Source organism: Corylus avellana, chromosome ca8, assembly GCF_901000735.1.
Source record: "Corylus avellana chromosome ca8, CavTom2PMs-1.0".
Classification (NCBI taxonomy): domain Eukaryota; kingdom Viridiplantae; phylum Streptophyta; class Magnoliopsida; order Fagales; family Betulaceae; genus Corylus; species Corylus avellana.
In genome coordinates, this window is record NC_081548.1 from 2944168 (window position 1) to 2956435 (window position 12268).

The window sequence follows — 12268 nt, forward strand, 5'->3', positions numbered from 1 at the left end:
TTCCATGTCAATAAAAAATAGTATTGAGTAATATGTACCTACAATAATAAAAAAGAATCATATATAGTTTCTGAAGAACTAATTTCACATATTATAATTTCTTTATCTTGTCTTATTATTTTATTTGATTTTACAACTCATCAATTTTTATAGGTGTAAAATAAAAAAAATTTAAGAGAATGCTGACATGTATCGCAAGCGAAGCCAACCCGTTGGTTTATGCAGGGTCGAGATATCTCCAACCGAGATAACGTGTGCAGTTATCGTGCCACCGATCCTCCGAATTTGAGTCACTTCTCACTCCACTCTCTCTCTCTCTCTCTGTGTTTAGAGTAACACCGTCGAACGTCGTCGATCGAATGGTCCCGATCTGATACGCCCATCACCACAGCGAAACCCTGCGACTCCTCTCCGATCCCGAGAATGGAGCCAGACGTGAGCATCGAGACTTCGTGTATGATCCGAGTGGCAGTCCTGCCGATCGGGACGGTCCCGCCGAGCCTCCTGCGGGAGTACCGCTCCATGCTGGAGCGGCACCAGACGATCCCTCTCTCGGCGATGAGCTCGTTCTACACGGAGCATCAGAAGTCGCCGTTCGCGCATCAGCCCTGGGACTCCGGCAGCCTCCGGTTCAAGTTCGTCCTCGGCGGCTCCCCGCCCAGCCCCTGGGAAGACTTCCAGTCCAACCGCAAGATCCTCGCCGTGATCGGCATCTGCCACTGCCCTTCCTCCCCCGATCTCGCCTCCGTCATCGATCATTTCGGCTCCGCCTGCAAGGGTTACTCCTCCGCGCTCGTCCACCGCTGCTTCGCTTTTTGTCCCGGCGATTCTCAGGTTTGTGCGCTTTCATTTGCTTCTTGTGTTTGTTAAAAATAATGGTTAAATCATTAATTTCACCATTTCCTATGGAACATTTGATCTGCCTTCACTAAAATAATTCTACGTGTTGGGTCCCAAGGGGCTTTAAAGGATTCACAATTTCCAAGTAGTGCTTGGGTTAAGTGGTTGTTTATCTGTAGTTTGCGATTTCTTGACATAGATTATACTTATGGCTGTCAAGGTTAATTTCTAGCTTTTAGGCGTCAATATTTGGCGGGGTGTAGGGGAAAATAATCAAAATTGTGTAGGCAATTGTCAAGTTTAGTTCAAAATGTATTTGTTAAGGCTATATCTCGCTACAACTTCTTTATGGTTTAGAGGTGCTATTGTCATTCAGCTCAACAGGCTCTCATTGTGACTGTGGAAGGCGAGGAGGTGCCAATTTGCAGGGAAGATGGTTCAACCTTACACTTAATTCATCACAAATAAGTGCAAAATGTTTCCAATAGTATTGATTAACAAAGTTCTCTATGAATGTATGTGTGTGTGGGTTTCAAAATGGTAATTATCGCCTTTTTATTGTTTGTTGGGGTCGGAAATGATGGATATCATTCTATATTAATTGAATGGATCTAGTTATTGTTAATTTATCTTTCGTGTTTTGGTCTTGACCCTTACCTTATTCATGGCATGTCGTAATCACAAGTTTTATTTCTTGTTGCAGCTGGAGGATGGCAGTAAAGAGGGAGGTAACTTAATGTTGTTTCCACCTTCTGACCGTCAAACTCAAGAGTTCCACTTGCAGACGATGATGCAAGACATTGCGGCCTCATTGTTGATGGAATTTGAAAAGTGGGTTCTTAAGGCAGAATCGGCTGGAACTATACTGAAGACGCCGTTAGATTCTCAAGCCAGTCTCAGCTCAGAGGAGGTTTATGTTTAGGTGTCCTATAGGAATTTGAATCTACACATTTTTTCTCAAAGCTTCAATGAATTATGAGATCCTGAATGTGTTTGGATTTGCAACTTAATTAGTTTGATTTGGAAAAAATGCAGGTCATCAAGGCCAAAAAGCGAAGGCTTGCCCGGGCTCAAAAGACTATAGGTGATTACTGTTTGTTGGCAGGATCACCTGTTGATGCTAATGCCCACTATTCTACTGCAATAGAGCTTGCAAGATTGACTGGTGATTACTTTTGGTATGCTGGGGCGTTAGAGGGTAGCGTTTGTGCTTTACTGGTAGGCTCTTTTTTTTTTTTTTTTTTTTTCCCTAATATATATTAGATCATGTGTAGGATTTTGATCCTTTTCAGTCTATGCGGAGATGACCAGACAGACACCCATGATTATGATCACTTGTGTCTGACACCTTTACTGGAAACTAACAAGAGGATTTATTCATTATTACTTCATAAATGTGCGGTTGGATGGATGAATAATGCTTTTCCAAGACACAACTAAATATAAATTATGCTTTCTCTAGCTAATTTATTTATGAGATACATGCAAGAAAGTGCTCAAACAAGGATAGTAGATATGTCTGTTAGTATAAAATTTTCATAAAGACACATAAGTCTATCTATCTTTATGTCTTACAAACTCTAATAACTTATATCCTTGTTGAGATGTGTTGTAAGCCCATGAATCATAGTTGAATATCAAATCGGGTGTAATAATTGGCTAAGGACTCACACCTTTCTTATGGTGGATATTTGGTTCAATTCTTGCACGGCAAATCAAAAAGATGAAAATTGATTGGATTGGCTGCATCTTGTCACAAATTTAGACTTTTGATAATATTTGTGTGCCAAAAATAATTAGTAATTGGAAACAAGTTGATAAGCTGACAAATGTTAGGAATCTGTGAAAATTTTCCCGAATCAGCGAAAATAAGTTGGTAAACACTGCTGACTATTTTGTGTTTGTACTTGATAAATTTGGGGATAGTTTTGACACAGCATCAATTGGTCAATTAGGAAATATACTTGGTGTGGTGTGTGAATAAAGATCAAGAAACCAAAACAAGGTATATGTTGTTGTTAGATAAAATGTGGTTACATGAGTTTTTGAATTACATATATAGACAAGAAGACATGACAGCCATAAAAATCCTGACAGAATGGTGGTTTCATGCTGTTTCTAGTGGATCCTTTTGTTTGGTCAAAATAAACTTTTTGTCTAGAATGCAGTGAAACATCCCTATAATTATTGAGTACCTTTGGACATGTGCTTTTGTTTCTCTTTTGGTGATTAGTTATCATGATTTTCTTTTCTTTTTTCCCCCCTACTAGTTAGGTGGCTTTTATTGTATACTTCATGTGTACTTGGGGCCACCTTACGTTTTTATTGATATTTCAATTACATATAAAAAAGTATTGAGTACCTGAATTACTCAAAAAAAAAATAAAAAAAATTGAGTAGCTGATTCGTTAGGTTTTACTAAGCTCCTCTCTTGATTGGTCTCAGATCCTTGTGTGCAGACTCTGTGCAGTTCTATGCCTTTGGTTTACATACATATAATCTCTTTATCTGTATTTGTTTATTTACTTATTTTTACTGTTAACAGCTAGACCGAATGGGCCAAAAGGATCCGGTTTTGGAGGAGGAGGTTAGATATCGGTACAATAGTGTCATCTTGCATTACAGGAAGTCATTTATACAAGACAATGCTCAGAGGTAGTTGACACCTCTTACAACTTTTTGGCCGAGGAATGAGTCAATGACTCCCAACTCTTCTCCAAATGATACTTCAATGTGTTGTAGATTACATGCAAAGTTTATTTTAATTTCATCTTGTATGTTTGATTTCTCTGGTGATAGATTTCATGTATCTCACTTCTGCTAAGCAGTTTTTTGTTGTGCATGAGAAAAAAAAAGCGGAGTTGTCTGTATTCAGAAACAAATAGGCGAATTATAGTTAGAATGTACATTATGAATTTACTAGGTTGTATACAGTAATACTGATTTGCAATCATAACTGTATCCAGCAATGCCCTAAGATCTGGTGTAAATGATAATCTGAGTGGTTGTAAAAAAGATAGAGTTCTGGGGTTTAGTGCCAGATCATTAGGGTTCTGATTAGCACTCTAGTAATTACTCTCATGGGTGTGGATGTAAAATGGGTTATACACAGGCTAGACAGAAGACACGCAAAATTGTCTCTTTAACTATGGTGGTCATGATAGAATATTTAGGCCTACTTCTAGCCGGTAAGAAGAGAAATGCGGTCTCCATGATGTGACATACTTGTTTTGACCCTAGAACAATATGCATATTGCTTCCTGGTATTTTGAAGAATGGAATCCATTGAGAAGGGTGTTTTTTAGAATGGAATTTAGTGAAGTCATTATTCACGTAGTCAACATAAGACTTTGGTTTTGAGGTGAATATTGCAGTTGCAAAGTTTGGGTAATGTGTAGTGATTGACATGTAGTATATTATAGGAATCATATACGGTTTTAAAAGCTTTTAGGAGCATCGTTGTGCTTACTTATAAAAAAAAAAAGGAGCATCGTTGTGCTTGTTTTTGAACTTTTTAAAGTTCAGTAAAGAAAATCCACAGTTTATGATGCCTTCAAAATTATCAATGGCAATCCAAAGTATTATGCCAAAGCACGAAAACTAGATAAAAGGTGCTGTTTTAGAGTCGCTGGCCTACTTTTGTACACCATTTAGTCGTCAAATAAGCTCACAGTATTGGCGAACAAAAATGGTATACCCCAGGCTGGGACTTTAGAAAACTGAGTTCTGCATGCGTTTACCTAAATATTTTAGGTAAACATTTTAGACTATATCATAAAAAGCTCTGAGAGGAACACGTGTTTCTGGGGCTGGTTCCTTCAACGCTGGTATGATATACTGTATTGTGGAAACAAGTTAGTGTAAGGTGATTGCTCTCCTTATAAGAGAAGTAGCGATAGGGCCTTCTTTTTATTTGCATATTTTTTTTCCTTTGTTTTTTTGCTCTAATTTAGTTTACAATTAATTAGGTTATGTTAGTTATAAAATATATATAATTGATGCATCCTTCTGCTTAAATAACAGAAGCTCGGGCTTCCTATTCTTTTCTACTTCTAGTTTATTCTGTAATTAAATGATGTCTTGGGAGTTGTATTACCTTCTTCATGCTGGAATCTCTTGAAAATTGATATTATTGTCATTATTTATTTTGATGTTTTCTCTGCAGAGTTTCACCCCTAAGCTTTGAACTGGAGGCCACATTGAAATTGGCAAGGTTCCTTTGCAGGTAAATTTTTTTGTTGAACCTTTGTATATAGCATAAACTATTCTTCCCAAAATTATTTTTTCATCTTATATTTATATTTCTTTTAACTTCTTACAGAAGAGAGCTGGCTAAGGAGGTAGTGGAGTTGTTGACAAGTGCTGCAGATGGTGCTAAATCATTAATTGATGCCAGTGATAGACTGATATTATTTGTTGAAATAGCCCGTTTATATGGCTCTCTTGGTTATCAGCGAAAAGCTGCCTTTTTTTCGAGGCAGGTTGCTCAGTTGTATCTGCAACAAGAAAATAGACTGGCTGCTATTAGTGCCATGCAAGTTTTGGCAATGACAACAAAGGCGTATCGTGTTCAAAGTAGAGCATACACCTCTGAACATTCTCTTCCTGATGTGAGTATATAAGTTTTAAGCATAAAAGACCTGGCTAAATGGTCCTTTATCTTTATTCAGTTCTGTCACTGATGCATCTCCTGGTAACATCTTCCATTCAGCACTCTAATTGATTTTAAACCTATTGTTTTTATAACTCTTTTCAGATTTATGACCTCAAATTGTAGCTTATCAAAAAATTATATGACCTAAAATCATTGATTTTAAAGACTGACAAAAGCTTCATTGTTTGACAAAAGCTTGTGATCAGATGAATGAATGAATTGCAATCATCTAATTCTAAAGGATTCAAATTTATCCGATCTCCATTAGACCTTTCTACAATGACAGGGGCCCCAAATTGGGGACAGGACACATACTCGGACCATCTTTGGGAAGTTTGTTGTGCTGGTAAACAACAAGCAAAGGGTTATTATACATTCACATTAATTTCAGAATAAAACAAGAAGCCATCATCTATTCTGTGAAATAACAAATACTAGCAGCTTGCTGGAGAACTGGAATTTATTACTCTTGAAGGGAAAAGGAAAAAGAAAAATCAAGTTTGATCATCAATGGTGACCTTGCTTGGGGATTCCCTATTTCTCGATGTTAATTTATGAAATACCCGTTTTCAATATCTTTGAACATGGCTTCCCTATACGAATTTTTGTTGTTGGTGGTAGTGGTGCTCATGATTCTTTGGTTAGGAGTTCCAAGTTAAACTTTACTCTAAGATGAATAGGGGTTCACTGAATTTTATGTTATTTGGCTGTGTAATCTCAAAACTGAGTGTGTGTCTTACTTAGTTTACAACCCATGACTTGGGGTTATAAATTTGTTGCAGTAGTAGGAAGTGAACTTGAATTTGCACTATATCAAGGAATGAGCTAGCTTATTTGGTGGCATACTCTGATTAATAATTAGCACGTACTAGTCATGTGTTTCTATTAAGTTAGAAGTATGGTTTAAGTTTTTCTCTTTTCTCTCAATAAATTTATATTTTACTAAATTTAGACTCTGTATGCATATTCTGAAGGTATTTCTTGTTTTTCTTTTGTTTATTTACAGCGGCAAATTGTATCCGGTCATGCTGATGGTATGAAAATGCATCATCAGTCAGTAGTCTCCTTATTCGAGTGTCAATGGAGCACACTGCAGATGGTTGTGCTAAGAGAGATTCTGATCTCTGCAGTTCGTGCTGGAGATCCTCTTGCTGCATGGAGTGCAGCAGCACGCCTGCTAAGATCTTATTATCCTTTAATAACACCTGCAGGGCAAAATGGCCTTGCTAGTGCACTCTCAAGTTCAGCAGATAGGCTTCCATCAGGAACACGCTGTGCCGATCCTGCCTTACCTTTCATAAGGTGGTCAACAGATCATTAATATTTGGTCCCATTGAAGATTAATAACAATTAATTTTTTTGCTGAGTCTTAGTCCTTATGATTTGGTGGCTTTATGGCCATGTTAGTGGATTTTGGAATCTAATTATCGTCACCTAGCCAGTCATCTCGATGATACTGTGTGCTGCATTTTACCTAATTAAAACTACTCTTGGTTTGTTTTGCTTTTGAAAAAGAAAAAGAAAAAAAGGAGGGTATTGTTTCAAGTTTAGTACTTTGGGAATATTGTTGTTTGAGTTGATTTAAGATGTGTATTCGAATTGTGTTGAATTTCCAATGGTTGTCTAGGAGGCTTAGTTCATGATTTTGCCAATGGATGCTATAATTTGTATATTTATATGTTTACTTAAATTTTATTGACTTTTGAGGTTCTGAGCTTCTTAAGTAGAGCCAAGTCTTTAGCATTTTTGTTTTGACACTCACTTTTTGCATTGAACACATATGAGTGCTTTCCCACCCATGAGGACCTTTCTCATTCCTAAGGCGTATCCAGTTCTGATCAGTAATGTCAACGATAAGAACAAATCGCTATTAGAGTCTATCCTCTTTTTCATTTTAATTTATGTGGGAGCGACTTGGATAATGTATATTAATTTAATTCACTGCAGGCTGTATTCTTTTCCTCTCCATCCCTCACAAATGGACATTGTAAAACGCAATTCCGCAAGAGAAGAATGGTGGGCTGGATCTGCTCCTTCTGGGCCTTTTATTTATACGCCATTCAGCAAAGGAGAGCCAAATAATAGCAGCAAACATGAGCTGACCTGGGTGGTCGGAGAACCTGTCCAGGTCTTGGTGGAGTTAGCAAATCCATGCGGGTTTGACTTAAGGGTTGATAGTATCTATCTTTCCGTGCATTCTGGAAATTTTGATGCTTTCCCAGTCAGTGTTAATCTTCCACCTAATTTATCAAAGGTGATCACCTTATCAGGAATCCCAACTTCAGTTGGGCCAGTGACAATTCCTGGGTGCATGGTTCATTGTTTTGGTGTTATTACTGAACACCTGTTCAGGGATGTTGACAATCTTTTACTTGGAGCAACACAAGGACTAGTGCTTTCTGACCCTTTTCGATGCTGTGGATCTGCAAAGTTGAGGAATTTATATGTTCCAAATATTTCTGTTGTACCGCCGCTGCCATTGCTAGTTTCACATGTTGTTGGTGGTGATGGTGCCATTATATTATATGAAGGTGAAATTCGCGATGTATGGATTAACCTGGCTAATGCTGGTACAGTTCCAGTTGAGCAGACACATATTTCACTATCAGGAAAAAACCAAGATTGTGTCACCGCAGTGGCATATGAAACCTTAAAGGCTGCCCTCCCTTTGAAGCCTGGTGCAGAAGTGACCATACCCGTGACCTTAAAAGCATGGCAACTTGGCTTATTGGATTCTGATGCTGCAGGTGGCAAGAGTGCCTCTGGTAGCATGGTAAGGCACTCCAAAGATGGAAACAGCCCCACATTGTTGATCCATTATGCAGGTACTTTTGTCAAATTATGTACAAAAAATTTATCTCACGATGAATTTATGCATGTTATGAGCTCTGACTATAAGCATCCAAAAATTTTCAAGTTATTTAAGTAGCCTATAGCTGTTAAAGAAGACCGGTAATATTTCTGGTTTAGCTGTTGTGTTTTGGGCCTTCAGCTTTGTAATGTGGTCCCATTTTTCCATGTTGCATGCCTTCTATTATGCTATTCCTCACTGAAACATGATTATCTGGGGCTTGCAATGGGCTAGGCTTGGGCTGTTTGAATGCGTTATGCTGGTTAGTGATTCATCCATAGTAAAAGTATGAAAATAAATCTTTGGAAAATGTTAAAGCATGTGAAATTACAACTCAACTTAACGATTTTTATTTTTTTTGCAAGTAAACCTTTAACTAATTTTTTGAACGAGATAAAAAAGTATGAAAATAAATTTTCAGACTATTAAAATACGTGAAATTACAATTGAACATCTGCAAGTTATAGAGAAGGCTTTGATGACTTCTATTTTGGTTTTTCACATGCTCCCCGACCTGTACTAATCAGTTTTGTTTTAATTATTCAGTTATTTTCTTTGTTAACATTGTAACTATGACACGGATTATTCCTCTCCAAGTGCCATCTGTGTTGCTGAGTGGAATAAACATTTGTGGTCGTACTTTCTTACAGTAATTCTGTTTTCATTTTGCTTCTCAGGGCCACCGTCAAATTCTATAGATCCTCCAAAAAGTGGGTCTGCTGTGCCACCTGGTAGACGACTGGCTGTTCCTTTGCAGATTTGTGTTTTGCAGGGTTTGTCCTTTGTAAAGGCTCGCTTGCTTTCAATGGAAATACCTGCACGCGTGGGTGAAAACCTTCCTAAGCCGGTCGATGTAGATAATGTCTCTACTGAAGGAGCTGTTGGTTCTGAAGGTAAAATAGACAGATTGGTGAAAATTGATCCTTTTAGAGGAAGTTGGGGACTTCGATTTCTTGAACTCGAGTTGTCTAATCCAACCGATGTTGTGTTTGACATTAGTGTTTCTGTCCAATTGAAAAACTCTGGCAATGAGGATAACATTTCTGCTGACCATGATGCTACCGATTACGGTTATCCTAAAACTAGAATTGATAGGGATTGCTCTGCGAGGGTACTAATACCACTGGAGCATTTTAAATTACCTATTCTTGATGGTTCCTTTTTTATGAAGGATATTCAGGTGGATGGGATTGATGGTGGCAGAAGTTCTATTTTTTCAGAAAAAAATACAAAGGCTGAACTGAATGCTTCTATCAAGAACCTCATATCTAGAATAAAAGTAAGGTGGCATTCAGGGCAGAATAGCTCTGGAGAATTAAATATAAAGGATGCTGTACAGGCAGCACTCCAGACATCTGTTATGGATGTACTGCTGCCAGATCCGCTGACATTTGGCTTTAGGCTTGCTAGAAATGATCTTGAGCCTGCAAAACTTGATTCACCTAAAGAGTTTGATAATCGTATTCACTCGTCTGCATCTAGAGGTTCTGTGCTAGCGCATGACATGACTCCTATGGAAGTTCTAGTTCGTAATAACACCAAGGATGCGATTAAAATGGGTCTCAGTATTACATGCCGAGATGTAGCCGGAGAAAATTGTGTCGAGGGTACCAAGGCAACTGTCTTATGGGCTGGTGAGTTTCTTTTATGATGCCTTTATTTTATTTAATTTTGTCTTCTTTTTTGTGTTTGGTCTCATAAGTCTACTTAATCATTTGATGCTTCTCATCTATATTGTACAATTGTTGCACATGAATAAGTTCACAAAGCAGAGCTTTGCCACACATCTTTTAGAGGCTAACCGGGTCCTGCCTATGTTTTTGAAATTGTTTGCCATTCATGAAAATCTTCAGGTTTAACTTACATAGATGGAAGACATCCATTATTACAAATCTATTGACTAGTGTGTATACTTTTTTCTAAATATTTTTAGGTGTTCTGAATGGGATCACTATGGAGATTCCTCCACTTCAAGAAATCAAGCATTCTTTCTCTTTGTATTTTCTTGTCCCCGGTGAATATACAGTGGTAGCCGCTGCATTGATAGCCGATGCTAATGACATCCTCAGGGCTCGAGCAAGGACCGATTCTCCTGATGAGCCCATTTTCTGTTGTGGACCTCCATTTAATGTCCGTGTCAATGGGACTGCATGACAGTTTTTGGTCTGTCCTAATTGATTGGGTAATCACATTGCAGATCACAGTAGATTAAAGCATACTGCTCAAAGTAGATAAAAGTCCAATTTTTTATTTGGCAGCAGCATGAGGTATGCATTGCCTTCTCTTCTTTTACCTCTTTCAGTGAACTCCCTTTCCACCCAAAAATGAAATCTTTTTTTTTTTCGCCTTTTTCCTCTGTGTAGAATGGATAACTAGTCTGTATCTGCTTGTAAATCCATGTTCGAGGCATTGTATTGAAACACTTATGTTTTGTTGTTGGGAATTTTGAGGCTGTATCCGCTTGCACTGTATTGTGAAATAAGTTGTCACGTTGTACACGGGAAAGAAATTGATGTTAGGTATATGAACTGACTTTTGTGTGGTTATTACTAGGTTCATGTTCTAGAACCAATCTAATCTTTTGCATTGTCTGGAGCCATTTGCAATCTGAGTATCGAAAATCCATTGATATTTTGTTGTGGCATAAAATTGAAGTTTTCGGAGGAATCTATGCTAAAATCCATGTGGTTTTCATGGTGAAGAGCACTTGCTGAGTTTCTTACGCAATTGTTTTCCGTTTCTTTAACACGCTTACAGATTTGAGATAAGCTACATGATGAAGCTCCATTCCTAGTTTGAAGTACGGTTTTAAGCTATATTAGGGATGCTAATTGTACTTATCAAAAAAAAAAATATTAGGGATGCTAATTGTAAAAAAGCTTGGTTTACCTCATTAAGAGTGAAGATTGTAGGATTGGGGGAGAACTCTAGTGAAAAAAGTGGAGGTAATCTTTGCCGTTAATTTTTGTAAAGGAGTTTAATGAATTGATGCCGAGTAATGTTTTTTGAAATGCTATGATTTTGGCTTTGGCGCAAAAAGGGTTGGTTTTGGAAGCTTGTGAGATTTTACAGGAGCTGATGGAATAAGGGGAGGTAAGGCTGAATGAAGGGACATTGATAAGATTGATATCCGCTCGCACGAGTGTCGAAGAGCTTCAAATTGAGGAGAGAAATTCGTCTTTTTGCTCTGATCCTAAGTGTTCTATATGTTTTTAAGTATAATTTTAAAAATGTGTACATAAGTTTTTAGGCATTTTATTTTATTTTATTGTAAGTCAGTATTGTAAGGGTAAATTATATAGATGAATGGAGTCCCAAAGAGAAAGAGTAATCATCAGGTCAGTGTCGATAAAGTAGGCCACCGTGGGTATCGGCTGCAAAGCATAGTGGTATTTTTACGATCCAAGGAATTACTAAAATAAAATGACTTTTCTTGCAAATAAGGCATATCTTGTCTAGGCAAGATTTTTGAAATGATACCCTTATTTTCATAAGTGTTTTACATAGTTTAAGTGTAATCTTTTATATATATATATATATATATATATATATAAAAGCTCTTTGACACTTAATCTTGTAAGCTGATTTTCAAATGTAGTTCTATCTAAAATTTGTATCATATCAGAATAGGAGATTTCAGAATAGGAGCGAGCAAAGTTGAGTGTTGAATTGATGACTTGTCTGAAAGTTTGTTTGGATTTTGCAAGGGAAGTGTTCGAAGAAATGTCGGAGAAGAGAATTGTGGGATTCTGGAATTCATTGATACGTTGTTATGCTCAAAATGGGTCTTTGTGCCAAGTACTGGATCCCCTTAGAGAGATGAGTTTAATGGACGTGAAGCCTGATAGGTTCACAGTTTCTGGCTCGTTATCTGCTTGTGCCAAAACAGGTGCTATTAATCTAGGAAAGTGGGTTCAGAAATT

At 37.6% G+C, this 12268-nt stretch overlaps 1 protein-coding gene across 2 annotated transcripts; it reads left to right on the plus strand.

Annotated features, from left to right (window-relative positions):
- The first annotated feature begins 213 nt into the window (after positions 1-213).
- LOC132189198 (trafficking protein particle complex II-specific subunit 120 homolog) lies at positions 214-10897 on the plus strand. 2 transcript variants are annotated; one of them, XM_059603801.1, is made up of 10 exons: positions 214-834; positions 1544-1750; positions 1876-2058; positions 3386-3495; positions 5006-5065; positions 5162-5450; positions 6501-6796; positions 7442-8319; positions 9023-9979; positions 10279-10897. In XM_059603801.1, the coding sequence occupies exons 1-10, from the start codon at positions 424-426 to the stop codon at positions 10497-10499; spliced, it is 3612 nt and encodes a 1203-aa protein (XP_059459784.1). In that variant the 5' UTR covers positions 214-423; the 3' UTR covers positions 10500-10897. The 2 variants fall into 2 exon arrangements, with proteins under 2 accessions (XP_059459784.1, XP_059459785.1); XM_059603802.1 differs by having other exon boundaries at positions 5165-5450.
- The last annotated feature ends 1371 nt before the right edge of the window (positions 10898-12268 follow it).